At 43.5% G+C, this 19,292-nt stretch overlaps 1 protein-coding gene across 1 annotated transcript; it reads left to right on the top strand.

Annotated features, from left to right (window-relative positions):
* The first annotated feature begins 1,296 nt into the window (after window positions 1-1,296).
* Window positions 1,297-19,264, top strand: BAP1 (BRCA1 associated protein 1). The gene is made up of 17 exons (XM_035106101.2): window positions 1,297-1,457; window positions 3,182-3,211; window positions 3,408-3,462; window positions 4,215-4,347; window positions 5,658-5,777; window positions 6,507-6,568; window positions 6,652-6,794; window positions 7,889-7,967; window positions 8,429-8,552; window positions 9,374-9,521; window positions 10,167-10,351; window positions 11,104-11,237; window positions 12,481-12,953; window positions 14,884-15,044; window positions 15,519-15,611; window positions 16,043-16,115; window positions 16,723-19,264. The coding sequence occupies exons 1-17, from the start codon at window positions 1,421-1,423 to the stop codon at window positions 16,854-16,856; spliced, it is 2,184 nt and encodes a 727-aa protein (XP_034961992.2). The 5' UTR covers window positions 1,297-1,420; the 3' UTR covers window positions 16,857-19,264.
* The last annotated feature ends 28 nt before the right edge of the window (window positions 19,265-19,292 follow it).

Raw genomic sequence — 19,292 nt, 5'->3', positions numbered from 1 at the left:
ATGGTCCCATCACTAGTTTTTTTTTTTAAAGTAGCCTTTTCAAAATCCAATTCTTTCCCAGTGTCTGAGGATGAGAACAAATATTACTGTATTCACGGATTCTTGAAAATAAAATACCAGTAGTTTATTCTTGGGAAATCCCCCAGCCCCCAGCCTCTCCTTGAAGCAAGAGTCCACCACCTTTCTAGGTCATTGGTTCAATTGTCAAACTGCTCTTTCTATCAAAAGTAATCTCGTGCCCCTTTAAACTGGCCTTTGAGGGCAGCATAGCAGAGAACAAGTCTTTTGCCCTCTAGTTCTATAACGACAGCCATTCAGGTAATGAGAAGTGTGCTATCATTATCACATACCCCACCTGTGGCTTCCCTTCTACAAGGTAAATATAATCAGTTACTTCAACTTTTCCTCATAGGACTCGTGTTCTGTATTAGTAACTGTCTTCATTCCCGCCCGCCCCCCAATGAACCTGTTCCTTTTTGTCTATATTCTAACGAGGACACATTACTCCAGTTGAGACGCGACTTGGTTTGCGCACACTTCTATCAGTTTAATTCCGCCATCCTATGCACGCTTACACAGGGCGAGGCTTCCTTTTTAGCACGTCTGCTTAGGCGTGCAATCTAAGGCTGCAACCTCAACCCCCATTACCTGGGCGTAATTCCTACTGGGTGCGGAACTGCCGAACAGCCATGGCGAGGATTAGTACTTTAAAACCTCATGGAGGCTTGCTTCTGGCTAGGCATGCAGAGGAATTCCGCCGCAAGCTGAACGGATTCCCCGTTTAAGGTTGCGACTGCTAGGGAGAAATGCAGACACAGAAATATTCAAAGTAGCGCCAGTGGCGGGCTGCTTCCCAGAGTCCTATCCTCATCAGCTTTAGAACAGCTTAAAAGTTTATTTGCTTATTATTTATTGCTCGATTTGTATCCCACCCTTCGCCCGAAGATCACAGCACAGGGCAACTTCACAACATAGAAATACAAAACGAGAACACAGAATATAAAATAAAACAAAAACAAACCAGTAACAACGGTGCCCCCCCCCCAATTTATGTAACCGAATTCGCCAGCACATCTGCAGGCTCAAAACTCTTGAAACTCCGCCCAAACCGGAAACCCACAACTCTTTCCGGCAGGGACTTTTCTTACTCCGTCGCGACTTATCTTTCGCCGCGCTCCATTTCCCACTTCCTACGTCGGGGCGGACGCTGTGCGTCTGGAGTCGCGCCGAAATGACGTGTGCAAGAGGCGGCGCCGTGAGCGTGGGGGGTCCTGTTGTTGTAGGTGGCGGCGGCGGAGTGAAATTGGAGCCTCTCCAACGGCGGGCGCTGGCGGGTGGCCGAAGCTGGAGGTGGGCGGGCAGGTGGGTCTGTGAAGGGCCTGGGGCCGGTCATGGCGCTGAGGCCTGACCCAGGGGGAAGATGAATAAGGGCTGGCTGGAGCTGGAGAGCGACCCTGGTGAGTGAACGAGGGAGCCCCCTCCCGCGGTCTTCGGGGGGTCATGAGGGGGAGGCCTCGGGGAGGAGAAGGGGGGAGGGGCGAGACTGGGGCAATGAAGAGGTGGGGGCGGGCGGTGGGAGGACCCCGAGAAGGGGGAGGGAGATGGGCTTCTCCCCCCCCCTCCCTCCCGTCTCTCCACTTGGCCAAGGCGGGTGGGGGCTAAAAGCTTGTTCTTGGGGAGTGCATTGATAGCGAGAGAGAAGTTGGCGGTAGAATTGGGCTGCCCCCATGTGTGGCAGTCCACAGAGGACAGCTATAACTTTTAAGGGGATTCATCGGAAGCTGGGGAGGAGTTGGGCCATGCAATGTCTATGCTGTGCCACCCAATGACAGGCGACTTTATATCCTGATGATATGTTCCCTTGTTGTTGGCCATGATAAGTGGGTAGCAAGGCAAGTTAGGTCCCATAATATTGGGTGTGAGATGGTGGTGTATTTAGAGATGTCCAAAACCAGGTTCATGTTGGTCTGCATATTGTGTATGCCCTTTAGCTGAATGGAGCCCTTTTATCATCATTGTGACAGGGCACATTTTTATGTTGTTGTACCGCCCCTGTAACATGGAATGCCCTTCCCTCTGTCATACATGAAGAAGCATCCATCATTTGGTTCACATGTCCTTTGAAGGCTTATCCTTTTTGCCAGGCTTTCCTTGACCCATAAGATTGGACCCTGTTTTACAAGCTTGAACCCTTTGGATTTCTGTTTTATTTGATTTTATGCACTGTTCCATTGCTGTTTTGTAGGTTTTGTTCTTTTTAAATTATATATTTGGTACCTTTAGATGGTATACGACTTAGATTTTTGAAATATTAAGTGCTTTATAAACACTTCTAAATAAAAGAACTCCTGTCTTTGTATTGCTACAAATCCAACTCTACTTGTCAAATTCATGTGAAAGAAGTAAATACTTAATAACAAACAGTGAAAGTAAGGCTTGAAAATGTACCTTATGCCAACCAATTAGAAGGACGCACCATTTAAGGTTGAAGCATATTTTTCTGGAAATGTGGAATGCTAGAATACAACAGCCAACACTGTTGTGACAATAGATGCTTTCTATAGAAAACAGCTGAGGCCTTATACAGGGGACTTATAATAAGGGGACTTATTATTAACATGTATATGCTCTCTGTTTTTCAAGCTAGTGTATACTTCACCACAGTTGAAAAAAATTAAGTGTGTGTCTCAATTATTGCACTGTTTAGCCTGTGTTAGATTGGCTCAAAAATTAACCAGAGCTACTTTAAAAAACAAACCAACAAGAAATAGATTGGCTCAGAATATAATCCAATTTGACTTTGGAAATTGTCCACCAGCTAGCCAGCCCTCTGGCCCTCAGCCTTGTGCTTTACCCGTGCTGTGCAGATGAGACGTGGGGTTTGTACCCTTACTCAGGTTGCAAAGCTGTACAAGTTACCATGCACCAGTTACCCACCAACCTTCACATATTTGTTTTCTTATCCATCCACATCAGTGTGAACACTTTGGTGAAAGGGTGGGATATAAAAGTGAAAAATAATATTACACATCTGAATTATTTAAGAAGGTACCCAGTAGTATGACTAAATAATTTCTAATCTTGATTTTAACATTCATAGTGAAATAAATGCTAAAAGTTTCTTTCTGAAGAATACATGAATTGCTCAGTAAGTAATTTTCTGTCTTGTATTCTTTTGTAGGGCTCTTCACTCTATTGGTAGAGGATTTTGGTGAGTATGGCAACTGGTAATCTATGAATGATACCCAATGTTAGTCATATTCAGAGGGGCCTCATTGAAATAAAAGAATTGAGTTAATTCCTTTTGTTTCATTTGGACTACTCTATGACTAACATTGGATATCACCTTGCTAATATTCCTTGACTGCTCCTTCCCACATGGTGACTCCTGCTATATCTTCTTGTAGGTGTTAAGGGGGTGCAAGTTGAAGAAATCTATGATTTGCAGAGCAAATGCCAAGGGTAAGTTAGTAATCATTACATTGATTTGAGAAAGGCAAAATATCCTTCTGATGTTTGTGATGTTTGTGAATAATCACATTGTGTAAAAATCTGGCTCAGTCATAAGTGCTTTGCAAAGGGCTTTGATAATCAGTGGATAAACAATGCTTTGTGGCAGTGCCTTTGCTCTCACACCTCTCAAACAATAGATCTTGTTTCCCACCCCTGCTCCAAATCTTCTATAATGTAGTACAACTATGTAAATAAGCACACACAAGTTACTAGCCTTCTTAGAAGATAGTAGCATTCCTGATCAGCTATGGCTACCAGGTTAGTGTTTAAATATGAGACTGCTGTAGCTTAGAGTAGTACAAAAATAGTCAGTAAAGCATAGACAATTAAATGTAGCTTTCATTCAGAGTAAACGTACTCAAATTAATGATCATTACTAACTTAGATCCAGGTATTTAAATGGGTCTACTTGGAGCAAAAGTTAGTTGAATACAACCCAAGGTCTATGTTAGCTTGTAGCTATTTCAGTTGGTCGCTATCGCTATTTGGGAGTATCAGGAATGATGCAATAATGATGATTTGTAATGCGGTATGGTTGACTTTGTCCATCTCCCCCCCCCACTGCTTTTACTAGCTATAGTTATTGTTAAATGACTGAAGCGCTGAGGCTGACGTGTGAATGACTAGAGAACTGTTGAAAGAAATGCTTCAAAAGTGATGCTGCTTCATTGGTGCCCTGCTGTCTCCATTCTTTTCTTCAGGCCAGTCTATGGGTTTATCTTCCTTTTCAAGTGGATTGAAGAGCGCCGATCACGACGGAAGGTCTCAACTCTGGTAGATGAGACATCGGTGATTGATGATGACATTGTCAATAATATGTTCTTTGCTCATCAGGTGAGCTGGCTTGGATGAAGAAAGAGGGATCTCCCCAGTTGGGTAGAGACAGGGTTTAATGTGAGCCAGTCTAATACTTAGCACTGAAAACAAATCCCCAGGATCCAATTTGCAATATGTGAATTACTGTTCAAAAAGACTGCTTTTGAGTATGTGCAGAGTGTCAGCTCCTAATCACTGAGTGACCACAGTTGACCACAGCCAATTTGAGATTAGGGGTATGACCTTCCATGGTGGAAGCTCCAAGTCTTCTTTCATAACGGTTACAGAATAGAGCATCCTTATATTCAGAGTAGGGAATTTCACCCTCCAACCCTTGTGAATTCATTAATTAATTAATTCCCAGAGCCTGCCATAATCATAATTTCTTACTTAACTTCAGCTCGCTTAGTCTGTCCGTTTCCATAAAACTGCCCTTCACTGTGGCCTGGTTCAGACAACAAATACCCATGGTTTATCAGACTAAGGTTGTGACATCAGAACCAGGCCAGTATCTTTCCCTCCTTGTGTATCTACTGGTTTCTCAACTAGATACCTAAAGTATTCACTGAAATCCGAAACTTGCAGACAAAAAAACCAAAGCATACAATTGAATTGATATCGTAAGTCAAATTTGCATAACTTGTTCAAGTTTTCCTTTATAAAGCTCACATTCTTTCTCTGCTTAGCATGTTCAGATCTGCTTGCATAGCTGCCAAGTTATCCCTTTTTTTAAGGGATTTTCCGTTATGCTGAATAGGCTTCCTCGCGAGAAAAGGGAAAACTTGGCAGCTATGTGCTTGTAGTATATACTTTCAGCATGATTTATGCTGAAGATGGAAATGATTCAGAAGAATATTCTGAAAATGAAACATTTGTTAGTAGGCTCCTGTTTTCTTGTAGGTTGAACTATTCCAAAGGTATTACAGCTTTCTGATTTAGCTGTCTTGCACACTCCTCACTCACCATCTAACACAACTGGGGACAAACAAGTCAATACAGTGGGTGTTTTCTGTTAGCACCTTGGTGTGCTTACTTTAGTGACTTTCTCTGTCAAAACGTCTCCTGAATAAGGATGTCATTGTTATTAATGTGGTCTGATCTGTGTGGGTTGATCTTTTTAGGTGTGTGGGCCTTGCATCAGGGAGTTGAATTCTATGGCCTTTTTATTCCTTCCCGTTTTGACTGCGACCTCTAACCATTACTGTGCATTAAGAATCATATGTTTAGCTTGTAGGCAACAGTAGCTACAATGGTAGACTTACGCTTAGTGTTGATGACTGTTTCATTGCTTTGTTTTTCAAATTGTTTGTAAATATTATGTTTTACAGCTGATCCCCAATTCTTGTGCCACACACGCATTGTTGAGTGTCCTCCTGAACTGCAGCAGTGTAGACTTGGGGCCAACTCTGAGCCGAATGAAGGAGTTCACAAAAGGGTTTAGTCCAGAGGTATGATGCAGCAGGGGGCATTTAGGTGGGATAATCAGAAATCACTGTAAGCTTCTGATCTCCTCAAGTGTTTTTATAAAACATCCTTTCTTTGTAGTGTCTTCTTTCCCAGCCAGTATGACTTATCTCCATATTGTCTGATCAAACTGTGGTTGTAGTCTTCTTACAAAACTCATGTAGATTATTTCTAAGTAAATTTTACTTAGCTTTGAGAGAGTAGTCCTCCTGGCTAGCTGGAGTGGTGCCCAAGCTATGCCATTCTGAATTCAATCAGGAAGGGAGGTGGTTATTGGCATTTGGGGGGCCTTCCTTGCGGACGCGGGTGGCGCTGTGGGTTAAACCACAGAGCCTAGGGCTTGCTGATCAGAAGGTCAGTGGTTCGAATCCCCGCAACAGGGTGAGCTCCCGTTGCTCAGTCCCAGCTCCTGCCAACCTAGCAGTTCGAAAGCACATCAATGTGCAAGTAGATTAATAGGTACTGCTCCTGCGGGAAGGTAAATGGCATTTCCGTGCGCTGCTCTGGTTTGCCAGAAGCAGCTTAGTCATGCTGGCCACATGACCCGGAAGCTGTATGCTGGCTCCCTCGGCCAATAAAGTGAGATGAGCACTGCAACCCCAGAGTCGTCAGCGACTGGACCTAATGGTCAGGGGTCCCTTTACCTCTACCTTGCCTGATAAAGGGCTCTACTGCAATTAAAGCTATCTTTTTGCTCTGTTTCCTCCCCACAGAGCAAAGGCTATGCCATTGGAAATGCCCCAGAACTGGCCAAGGCCCACAACAGTCATGCTAGGTAAGTGGGGTCACTACACAAAAGTGCTTGCTGCAAAATAGACCACATCTATTCTGACTTCTTGTCTATTGGTTTTTTGGTAGGCCAGAGCCCCGGCATTTGCCAGAGAAACAGAATGGGATCAGTGCGGTGCGAACCATGGAGGCTTTTCACTTTGTCAGCTATGTTCCCATTAAGGGGAGGCTCTTTGAGCTGGATGGCCTGAAAGTTTATCCCATTGACCATGGTAAGGGACTTCACCTACTGTGCCTTAGCTTATCTGAAAAACTAAAAAATGTTGGTCTGGCTGCAAGATATTTCGAGTCATCAAAAATGATGTTGTCAGCACCTGTCTGTCTCAAGAGACGATAGGGTGCATCTCTGAGTTGTGTGCCTGGGAAGTGTGTATGGAAGTCCTGGGCTGTCCAGAGGACAAGAACAAAGGAAAGCAGAGCAATACACTCGGCACCAGCTTGGCTGCAGGAATTGCAGGAAGGAGGCTGTGTTTGCAGTTTTAGTCCTACCATTCATTTGCTTGCAGTTGCTCTTTTCAGATGTTTTTGGTATATTTTGTATTATTATTCTGCAAATTCTTCTGGTGAGGCAGGAAAGAAATACATTAAATAGTTGCAGTAAGTAAAATAAACGATAGCATAACTATCGTCTGCAAACTTATCTACGTAGACGGGCACATGTGGAAAAAGAAAAGAAAGTGGGCAAGAGAAGAGGACAGCGGAAAAGTAAAATCTCTATGAATTATCAAAGTTCTAGGAAACAGATGTACCTTGAGGAACTAATAAAAGAATGGGACTGAATCATGACTGGAGGCAACATCATATCTAAGGATTTTTGGGTATACATCTTGTGGGTATGATGAGAGAGAATGGGCGGAAATGCCTTACTCTGCCATCCTCTGCAAGCAGTTGAGTAAGAGAACAGCATTAGAAAGCACCTGGATACAATGGGTTTGTTTTTTAATCTGAATGTGTTTCTGAGTTTCTATTTTCTTTGGATTTGATAACCCATTCTGGGTCTCTGGGTTAAGCTGAAATAAACATCTTAAAGGGGGACAATTTACATTTATTTTATGAGTTGACTTTGCAGGTAGCATGTATGGATCAGAATCTAGTCAGCCACATGGGAAGCTCAGGTGAGCTCCTTCGCAAGGGTTGTTGTACGTGATAGATCTTATGGTGGATTTCTTTATCTTAACTGAATCACCTTTACACTCCCTGTTGCGTATGCACGGGAGGAAAAACATGCAGTTCAAGCTCATTTAACACATTAACCTTTTCTCTCTTTGTTTCTACATTTACCTTCTTTTTTTTTTTGCTTTTTCAGGGCCATGGGCAGAAGAGGAGGAATGGACAGACAAAGCTCGAAGAGTGATCATGGAGAGAATTGGACTTGCCACAGCAGGGTAAATGATCAAAGTGCCATAGCATAGGAAGACCTTGTTCTTATGGTGGCTGACCAGATGCCCATGAGAAGCCCACGAGCATGACATGCGCACATTAGTAGTCTCCTGCTCATGTGTCTAAGTGGCAACCATTCAGAGGCATAGTGCCTCTGTTACTTGGGATGTTGCATAGCTGTTATGTTTAGTTAGGATCCTGTGATAACTTAGGAGGGTGTGCTTCATAAGAGACAATTATTTCTCCTGGGATCTCATGTTCTGTAGATCCTGCTTTGGTTCAGCTTTCTCCGGAAGGCCGTCTTCTGGTCCTAAGACATGTTGCACCTGCATGCCAATAGTTTTGTCCGTTCAGTGCCATACGCTGTGATGTTAGCATTGTGGTGACATTGTGGTGGCAGAGGGAAATACACTGCTGCAAATACTTAGAATTGGTGTGCTTAGCACTTGATGCTGTCTTCCTGCAGGGAGCCATATCATGACATCCGCTTTAACTTGATGGCAGTCGTGCCTGACAGGAGGATGAAGTATGAATCCAAGCTGCATATCTTGAAGATGAACCGGCAAACTGTATTAGAGGCTTTGCAGCAGGTAAGTTTGGGATGAGCCTAGTAATTGAATCTCTTCTCTTGACTGCATGTGGCTATCTGTATGTCTGTGTACAAGACTGATGTTTTTGAACCATTGCTGGGGCTGCAGATTGTATACATTTTTCACCCACTTCCCCTCAGTTTAGAAACACTGGAATATGACTTCTGTATGTATAGAACTCAGGGAAGGGCCTCCTGTGGGCTGGCCTCTGAGCCTGGGGTGGGAATGAAAATGAATTGTTTCTAAATGATTGCTTGAACCCAAAGTCTTCCTGTACAACGTGTTTGTAAGTTGTACACTGTATTATGTACAAGAGTGCAGCAGGCAGCTGAGCAAGTAAGCTGCTGCGCAGCCCATGTGAGCTGCTAAGGAAGGAGTAATGTTTAATGTGGGGAAGGCTCAGAAAGCTGTTTCTCTGAAGTGTGCCCCCCCCCTTTGCTGAAGTGATGTTTAAAGGAGGTTGGGAAGCACTTCAGAGAGTGGTTTGGCAAATCACTTTCTGAAGCGCCCTTCCCTCCATTAAATGTTTAATGAGCTGTGAGGGAAGGGGGGCTATGGAGAGGGAGTGGGGTGTTTGGTCAGGTGTGGGGGAAAGGGTGTGGTTGAGGGGTTGGTGATCGGAGTGAGCAGTGGCAGCAGCCCCAGTAATAGAAATAAATAAATAGTGCAAGAGGTTACATGGTTATCCTCCTCCCCACTCCTGGCTGGCCTTTTCATTAAGGAAGCATGTTAATTCGGAACTGACATGCTGATGGGAACTTCATTGCTTTCCTTCTATGTCTGTGAATTGCTTTGTTCTATCTATATTTTTTCCTCACCAGCTAATCCGTGTGACGCAACCAGAGCTGGTCCACACCCAGAAATTCCAGGAGGCCCAGGCTTCTGAAGAGCCAAAGTCAGCAAACAGCAAACCCCCCACCGCCCTGCCAGTGGGGAGAGTGCAGCTGGTCCCAGAGAGCTCACAAGCAGGTATGGGGAAATGTAGAAGGGGGCTGTGGAGTGGGGAGAACAAAGAACCATGCTCAGAATGGGATATGCTTTTAGATGTTTTTAACTGTTTGTAAGTGTGTGTGTGTGTAATGTTTTATCATTCTGATGTTTGCCATCCTGGGCTCCTTTGGGAGGAAGGGTGGGGTGGAAATGTAATAAAATAAAATAAACTTGGCTTATTAAGGATCCACTTACTAAGTGGAAGCTGCCGAGGGCCTGATTTTACTACTTAAACAAAATAAATAAATAAATAATACTTTAGCCCAGTGATGGGCAAACATGGCCCTCCAGCTGTTTTGGGACTACAATTCCCATCATCCCTGACCACTGGTCCTGTTAGGGATGATGGGAGTTGTAGTCCCAAACCAGCTGGAGGGCCAAGTTTGGCCATGCCTGCTTTAGCCCGTCCCTTAGTGCAAAAACAGGGTTGCAAATTGTAGGTGGTTGTATCAGATTTAAGTGTCTCTGTTTGCCTTTGTTGGATTTGGGGTAAGCGTGTGGTGTTCTGGAAAGGAGTGCTTGCTCAGTGCATCTGAAAATGCCTCATTGGAGGTGTATGCATTTACTCAGTAAGTATAAATGCTCTCAAATGGGAAAATAAAAAAATAGATGTGTTCTTTCCAGAGAGCACTGAGGAGTCTGGAGGCCAGGATCAGCCTTCATCAACCCAGAGCCCTCCAAGCAAATCCAAGCTGGGCAATAAGCTACCTGTGAGCAGCATCAATGGGGCACTGGCCAACCCTAGCCCTATTGTGCAGAGACTGCCAGCTTTCCTGGATAACCACAACTATGCCAAGTCACCCATGCAAGTAAGTATAGGGGAGCAATGCTGAACACAAGTATCTCATTCAGGTTTCTGATTTACGAATCTCCAGTTGACAGTGACTATTGTCAAGCTTTCTTTCACATGCCAAATAGAAACAAATCTTTAACATGAGAATTTGCCTTTGGTATTTTTTTTAAGCTTTCCTGCATAGGTGGCTGTCATTGCTTTGTAGGTTGTTCCACTGAAGTTCCACTAACTCTCTTAGCTTGTCCATTAGTGGGTATGAAGTAGGAACATTCCTATGTTGTGAATAAATGGCTATCAGTGGCTATTAAGCACCGTGGCTGTGTTCTGTCGGAGTAGCCGTCTCTGTCTCTGAATATCAGTTGCAGGGAAGTGTAAGTGGGACATGATAGCTCATATCCTGCTTTCTATGAGCATCTAGTTGGTCACTGTGAGAACAGGATGCTGGACTGGATGGGCCATTGACCATTGACCTGATCTAGGGTTTCCATATTTCAAACAGTGAAAACCCGGACAGAAAAGTTGTTAAGCTTTTTCTGTTGTTGAGCTTTTTCGGCAAGATTGCAATTTTTATTTTATTTTTGCCATTTTTGAGCTATTTTAATGGGAAATTTGGCACTACAGACATGGGTTTAGAAAGCTGGTTTCTCAGGGCTCGGATGATGCCTGGGATATTTCTTTGTGAAGGACTGTTGGTTAAATGAGGGGCTTTTGAGGGCAGTAGATCTTCCCAGATTGCATTCCTAAGGTGTGTTCTGATATGCAATGCAGGAGGAAGAGGACCTTGCTGCAGGAGTGGGCCGGAGCCGGGTCCCAGTACGGCAGCACCAGCAGTACTCGGACGAGGAGGATGACTATGATGATGATGATGAGGAAGAAGTTTGCAATGCCAATCCCGCCACAAGGTAATGGTGATTCATTCTCTCTTTGCTCCTCTATAGGCATAGAAAAGAGGGTGGGAGCTTTTCAATGCAAGTCAGTGGTTATTTTTCAAAACCAGCATTTTCAGTTGCTATATTTGGCTTTGATTTGAAGCCTCACTCCCTTGTGAAAGGAGATTTTAAATTTCAGAGGTTTAATTGTTTTAAAATTTGCATATTCTATTGTTGTAAGCTGATTTGAGACCTACCTGGTGAAAAGTGGGATACAAACTGTTTAAACCAGTGTTTCCCAAACTTGGGTCTCCAGCTGTTTTTGGACTACAACTCCTGTCATCTCTAGCTAGTAGGACCAGTGAGCAAGGATGAGAGGAATTATAGTCCAAAAACAGCTGGAGACATAAGTTTGGGAAACACTGGTTTAAACAAACAGACAAATCCTTTATAGTAGAGCAGTGTTTCTCAACCAGTGTGCCCCCAGATGTTTTGGGACTACAACTCCCATCATTCCTGACCACTGGTCTTGCTAGCTAGGGATGATGGGAGTTGTAGTCCCAAAACATCTGGAGGCACACTGGTTGAGAAACACTGCAGTAGAGACTCCTGGTGTTTGGCATTTTTTAATTGTATATTCCAAAACAAAAACTTAAAAAGGAATGGAGATATGTGGAAGAATATCTGTGTAAAGAAGGTTTAAATACGAATCTGGTGATTTGCTTAGACTGAGACTCACAAGAAAATAAATACAGAGATAGAGAATTTAAAGGAGATAGAGAATTTTAAAAAGAAAGAAAGAAAATGGTATGTTTTATTTTAAGTATATCTAGCAAGGAAGAAGCAAAGTAATTGTAACATATTGGAAAAGGGAAGATTGAAATGATTGGAAGTTGTTCTCTTTTTTCTTATTTTGTTTTACTTTCTTTTTCTCTCTTTCTCTCCTCTCTTCTTTTTTTCTTTTCTTCTCTCCTTGTTATTTCCTTTTGTTTCTCTATATTTGGATGGAGTTTGATATGTTTTGTTATGATTTGTCACATGTATGTGTGCGGGTGTTTGTTATGATTTGTGAATGTTTTAATAAGAAATACAGCTTATTTTAAAATTTAATAAAAATAAGAAAATAATAATAATTGTATATTACTGAATGTGAGTATGGAATACTGCAATGTTTTGATTGTTTCCACCAGACCTGTTATGCCTGATATTTGCTGCTCCTATTGCCTTTCAGTCATCTCAACTTGATCTTCCTCTCTTATTCCCCAATGTTGAACAGATACAAGCGGAAGGGCTCAGTGAAGCAGGAGCCCCTGGTGGGGAGTGCAGATGGCCAGCTCTCCATGCTGCAGCCCAACACTATTAATGTCCTAACTGAGAAGCTCAAGGAAACACAGAAGGATCTCTCCATCCCCCTGTCAATCAAGACCAGCAGTGGAGGCACTGCTGTTGCTGCTGTTGCCCATTCCCAGCCATCTCCTACACCCAGCAACGAGAGTACGGACACTGCCTCCGAGATTGGGAGTGCCTTCAATTCCCCACTCCGCTCCCCCATCCGCTCCGCCAACCCCACTCGTCCCTCCAGCCCTGTCACCTCTCACATCTCCAAGGTGCTGTTCGGGGAGGAGGATAGCCTTCTGCGTGTGGACTGTATACGCTACAATCGAGCTGTGAGGGATTTGGGGCCTATCATCAGCACAGGCTTACTGCACCTCACAGAGGATGGGGTTTTCTGCCCACTTACTGTAACAGGTAAGGTTCAGGGGAAGGGCTATAACCCCTGTACTCCTGTAACTACTCCTGTAGCAGACTGTTCTGACTCTATGATGAGCAGTGAGAGGATGACCCAGTGGTTTCCAGTTAGATACCAAAGGCATAAGAATAGAATAAAAAGCTGTTTGGTAGGGGTGTGCTGATCCTGATTCAGTTCAGAACCCAGTTCAGTCGAGAGTGATTTGGAGGCTATCCATTTCAGTTCTGGGTTTAAATCCTGATTCAGAAGTTTTCCATCTTATAGATAATAAATAATAATAATAATAAATAAATAATAATAAATAATAATTTTTTTAGCTGGGTTTCCCCAGCCACTCTGGGCGGCTTCCAACAAGGATTAAAATACATTAAAATGTCACACATTAAAAACTTCCCTAAACAAGGCTGCCTTTGGATGTTTTCTAAATGTCAGGTAGTTGTTTATCTCTTTGACCTCTGAGGGGAGGGCATTCCACAAGGCGGGCGCCACTACCGGGAAGGCCCTCTGCCTGGTTCCCTGTAGCTTTGCTTCTCGCAGTGAGGAAACCGGCAGAAGGCTCTCGGCGCTGGACCTCAGTGTCCGGGCAGAATGATGGGGGTGGAGATGCTCCTTCAGATATACAGGACCGAGGCTGTTTAGGGCTTTAAAGGTCAGCACCAACACTTTGAATTGTGCTCGGAAATGTACTGGGAGCCAATGTAGGTCTTTCAGGACCGGTGTTATATGGTCTCGGCAGCCACTCCCATTCACCAGTCTAGCTGCCGCATTCTGGATCAGTTGTAGTTTCCGGGTCACCTTCAAAGGTAGCCCCACATAGAGCACATTGCAGTAGTCCAAGCGACTACTGCAATGCAATGTCCTAAAAACAGGACGAGTTTTCATGCTAGGCACATTTAGATTTTAAACCCACCCGCCCCAAGAGAAACCATTTATGTGTTAATTTGGGGCAGAATTGGATGAAATTTGCAGGCATGATAGTATCTTTTAAGGAGATGAATCCTGCGAAACATCAGAAGGAGAAACTGCAATGGTTTTCTTGCAAGGACAGGTTTTACTTAGAAAAGTTTAAAGGCTCACTTACTTTTTCCTGTTTATTAAAGGGGTGGTTTTTATGAAAACAGCATACAGAGGTACTATTAAGTTTGAAACCTGCCAGGTTACAAAGAAAAAGGCCCAAGGGTTGTTTTTTTTGCTAGGCGCCTTTAAAAGGTTTTTTGTGTGCAGGGATGAACCTGTGGTTTGGTGGGCAATGTTTATGAATATGGCATATATTGTGGAGGTTCCCTTAACTTCTGTAGTTTGTTGGTGAGAGCATTACAACAAAGGTCTACTCTTCCTTTTTCCAGAGTTCCTTTTTCCATCACTAAGAGTCTGGCTCTTTGCTGATTCTGGAAGCAGAGCCAAAGTACCATCAGATAATCTTCATAACTTCTCTCCCCCCAAAGCATATGTGAACTGTGTTGAAGCAAGGCATATGCTTATGAGTAACCCTTATAGAAGGGCTCAGTATTCACTTGATGTGACTACAGCCTTGGAGTACTGAAAGTAGGAGTTTGGCCTAGGACTGTGTATGGGATACTTATGGAAGAAGGAACATGAGTATGACCTGTGCCCAAAACATGTATTTAAACACTACAGAAGTACATAAAACCATTTGTGTATTTTCCTGAATGCTAATATTGCTTCCTGGCATTTCTGGCTACTTATTTGATGCTTATGTTTTATTGTTATATTGTGCTTATATGCGGCTGTGCTTTATTTTGTAAACTACTTTGGTATTTCTCTGAAATGAAAAGTGGTATGTGTACAATGGTTTTAATAATAAGATGAATCCACCGTGTGTGTTAGAATTGTAGAGTTGGAAGGGACCCCAAGGGTCACCTAGTCCAACTTTCCTGCAGCATTCCATCTTTTTTGCTCTGATATCAGATGGTGGGAAAAACTCCTCATCTTCTAGCAAATCCAGTGAAGAGCTTCAGTCCACTGTCAAACTAGAAGAGAGAGACTCAAGTGAAGCAAATGACAGCAAGGAGAAGGCTGGACTTGGTCGGTCTGGTGATCTCCCTTGTGGGGAAAAGTATTCTCCGAAAGTAAGTATTGTATTTCTACCCCTGCTTTCCCCCCTCCCAAAGACAGATGATGCTTATTGGTAGTATGAGTTTTAGATGCTGTGATGTGATTCCTCGAAGTTATGCTTCAGACAGTCCAAGGTCTACGAGACTGTGTAACACTAAACCTTGCAGCTTGTTAATTTCCCACATTGCTGCTGCTGGTTTTTTCCCTTCTTCCTTGCTGCTGTTAGGTAGAATCACTCCCCGCCCCCTCTTGCAGCCTCTCTTAATACAGTTTCTGGACTGAGTACCCTCCCCTCCCCCCCACCTCCTGGCTACACACCCTAAGAGTTACCAAATCGCCTGGTCTGGCACCGAAGCTATGAGATGTTCTTTGTGCTTCATGTGATATTGTTCCAGATGGTGCATTGTTTTTTCTGCTGACTTTGCAAGTCGATGAAACACTGTTGGGGATTGCGTGTGTTCATACTGTCCCTGTTTTGGCTCTGGTAGGAGCTGCTGGCACTGCTGAAATGTGTGGAAGCTGAAATAGCTAACTATGAAGCCTGTTTAAAGGAGGAGATAGAGAAAAGGAAGAAGTTCAAGGTATTCTACCAGGATGTTTAATCTTGGGGGGTTATCATGAGATGACTTTCTTTCACCATGACCAGTTTCTGATATGAAAACAAGTCTTCAGACTAGTAAAATCAGAATACATCATTTTCTTAGCCTTGTAAAGGCTGGGTTAGTAATATTTGCACAGTGCCTCTTGCCTGAATCTGGAAATCTCATTGTCTTTTACTTTTTATACATCTGCTAAAAACTGGAGAAAATGAGGCTTTGCCATCGTTCTTCATTTGTGTGTCCTGGATATAATTTCCCAAGTATATTTTGGATAAGATACAGTAGACTTAATTCACTTATATCTTGCCAGTCAGCCACATGAAAGTTAACATGGCAAACATTTTCTCTTGACTGGTTTGACTAAAACTGCTGAACTGATAATTCCCTTCCACCTTACTGACTCTTCCCCTTAGATTGATGACCAGAGAAGAACTCACAATTATGATGAATTCATATGCACCTTTATCTCCATGCTGGCACAAGAAGGTAAGATGCCTGTTGAGCAGTCCTGGCATCAGGGACTTTTCTTTTGGTCTTCACTTGCATTTTGGAAACTGCAGCTTTGATTCTAAATCTGCTCCCTTTGAAGGCAGTATCCACAAAAAAGGACCTTTTGGGCATGCTTTTTAAAATATTTTCTGATCATGAACTTGTGATTCATATAATGCTCCTGACTGTCTAACCCAGTGTTTCCCAACTTTGGGTCTCCACCTGTTTTTGGACTACAGTTCCCATCATCCGTGACCACTGGTCTCGCTAGCTAGGGATGATGGGAGTTGTAGTCCAAAAACAGCTGGAGACCCAAGGTTGGGAAACACTGGTCTAACCTACCCTCTGGTACATAATTGAAGACTTGTGTAGTTTACTTTTAAGGACAGTATGTCTTAAATTGCACCTTAAAGATGAATATTGTAATTTTTAGAGGACTGGCTATGCTACAATAAATCTTTGTTTTAAGGTCCCAAGACTTTTGTTTGGCAAGGAAAGCTATTTCCCTAGAATTTGTGTTTTGAAGTGGATGAAAAGGAAAGAACATCCTAACTGCATAACCATTGTTTCTCTTTAGCTAACCTTGCAAACTCTCTCCCTGCAGGAATGTTGGCTAGCCTTGTTGAACAGAACATCTCTGTGCGTAGGCGGCAAGGGGTCAGCATTGGGCGTCTCCACAAGCAGCGGAAGCCTGACCGGCGGAAACGTTCCCGGCCGTATAAAGCCAAGCGTCAGTAGCCTTTGGACAGTACGTTGTGTTCACTGCTTGTCACTTTGGTCATCTGGTGCACATTTCAGGCTCTACCAGCTGGGCAGTGCCCAGGAGGCGGGCTTTGCACTGAACATCTCTGTTCAAATAATCAGTGTTAGTGTAATGTTACATGCAAATCCACCGGCATTCAACTGGGCTGTAGATGTTCCTCTAATGGTGGTGATCATGTGGGCATTCCAGTGTAACTTTTCTCCAAACCCTAAGGACCAGGACCACTTGAGGGTCCTACTTAAAACAGCACTTGAATTTGCTACTCAGTGTCCTAAATCCATCTGCAGTATATCTTGCAGTAGCCAATGGCATCCTTCAGAAGCTCTGTAGGGAGATTAATGGAAAAGGAGAAACCAAATTCCTGCCACCTTCTAGAAGGGCATTGCAGCAGGAGTTGGTGTGGTGTTGGGTTCAGTTTTCCCAGCAAAAAAGGAATTAGCTATGTACTGTTTCTTGCCAGCGCTGATAGCCCTGTATTCTCCTGGGAGGCTATTATCTATTTTCTGTATTAAAATGTATATATATATATATTTTCTGAGCCATATTACCATTGTAGTGGACTGCAGGTGGCCATCAACCCTTTTTCCAGGAATCTATTATGTGCATTGGAAGGGATGCTGTCCACTTGAAGGTCAGGCTTCTTTGCTCCTCCTTTGCAGAAGGTCTTTCAGTTCAGTATCAGTCCTGTTAATGTTTCTCTAGGTGGTTTCTTCAATTGTTGCAGGAACAGGGAGAGGAATTTCTGAAATGGGCAGTGAGTGCCCAAAGTAAGGACACAGTGTGACTCACAATTTATAGGGGTGTATACCTTGAAGTGAGTGCTGCTTTCTGTTATGTTTGTTAGCCATGCACAGAAAAGGATCAGAATGATCAATCATACGAGATTATTTTCCCCTTCCTGATCTTGGGGGTTGAAAACTGTAGCCTCAGGTCCCCCTTGAAAGTCCCTTGGCTTTTGCTCAGATTATGCTGCCTAAAACCACCCTTTATGAAGTTAAAACGATGCTGAGACAAACAGTTGAAATGGGTGGATTAGTGTCATGACATGCTAGAAGTAACATAGGTATCTGTTCTGTTCTCTCTCTGCTCTCTGGAACTGTTAGACCACCAAAATAAAAATCAGGTGGGTAGGAATCATGACAGTGGTCTCTCTGTGTGATTCCTCCATGCATGTGGCAGGTGGAATAAAGGAAGAAGCCCCAGGAAAGCAGCTCCTTCACTGCTGCCAGTGAATGTGAAATGACTCTTTTTTTTGGGTTGTTAACAGTTCTGAGGCAAAGACAGGAAGCAGACTGTTGATGAAAGGGCTACCGTTGCATAATTGGTTTTCCTTGTATGCTTTTATTTGAAAAGTAGTAGTTTTTTTTCTCAGCAGTGGTGGCAGTGATCAACGAGGGAGGAGTTACGCCTTTAGCACGGGTGATGGCCAAGGCAGAGACAGCTGGATCATCAGTGCGCAGGTGTACCTGGGATTGTGGACACTAAGGCTTTATACTTGCATACTCAGTCACCCTTCTGCTGCTGCTACTTTCCAGCAAAGGTTATACAACCCCCCCCCCCCCAGTTCTACCTCACTGCCAGTCTTCTGCTGCAGCAACAGGCTTAATGGTAAAAGACTGGCAAGCTGGATAATCAGCATGGCAGCTCTACTGCCACCATAGCCAACTTGAGACCTTCTTGTCTACTTCTTATGTACATTGGCTTACTCGAGTGTCCTGTGAAAATCGAGTACAAACCTCGGTTCCTGAACAACTCCGTTTTCGAACGGTTCGGCTCCCAAACACCAAAAACACGGAAGTAAATGCTCTGGTTTTCGAACGTTTTTCGGAAGCCGAACGTCCAACGCAGCTTCTGCTTGCGTGCAGGAAGCTCCTGCAATCAATCGGAAGCTGTGCCTTGGTTGTTGAACATTTCAGAAGCCGAACAGGGTTCCGGAACAGATTACTTTCAACAACCAAGGTTTGACTGTACAGAGTAAATGCAGCAGCGTTCGTATTGAGGAGAGAGACCAGGACCCACCTGCAAGTTTGCTGTAGGTTATGCTTGCTGGTAATCATAGGCTATCAGGATTTCTGGAATAATTTCTCTTTTGCTGAACTCATTCCATGAACATGTATAGGTGGGTCTTCTTTTGTACTACCAGAAATGATTAGGGGAAAGCAAAGGAAGACCACAAGCTGAGGAGTGAAAGGACACCCAGTGATTCCTGAGATGGTAGTGCAGCTGAGAGCAGAACTGCATTTGGTTTCTCTGAAAAAATGTACAGATGCTGACTGTAGAATTATTATTTTTTATATGTTGACAGAATCAACTGTCTTTTGTCAGTTTCAAGTGCTGTAAATACCAGTTCTGGGTCAAAAAATAAAATGTATACCCACCTGAAGATTTCTCTGATTAGTCCTTAAAACTTA

The sequence above is a fragment of the Zootoca vivipara genome, chromosome 2 (genome assembly GCF_963506605.1).
Source record: "Zootoca vivipara chromosome 2, rZooViv1.1, whole genome shotgun sequence".
In the NCBI taxonomy this organism is placed as follows: domain Eukaryota; kingdom Metazoa; phylum Chordata; class Lepidosauria; order Squamata; family Lacertidae; genus Zootoca; species Zootoca vivipara.
This window is presented reverse-complemented; position numbering and strand designations above follow the sequence as displayed.

Coding starts and splice junctions, on each gene's coding strand:
- BAP1 (XM_035106101.2), top strand. CDS start 1,421: ATGAATAAGGGCTGGCTGGAGCTGGAGAGCGACCCTG. Junction 3,463..4,214: donor TTGCAGAGCAAATGCCAAGG/GTAAGTTAGTAA, acceptor TCTTTTCTTCAG/GCCAGTCTATGGGTTTATCT. Junction 6,795..7,888: donor AGTTTATCCCATTGACCATG/GTAAGGGACTTC, acceptor TTGCTTTTTCAG/GGCCATGGGCAGAAGAGGAG.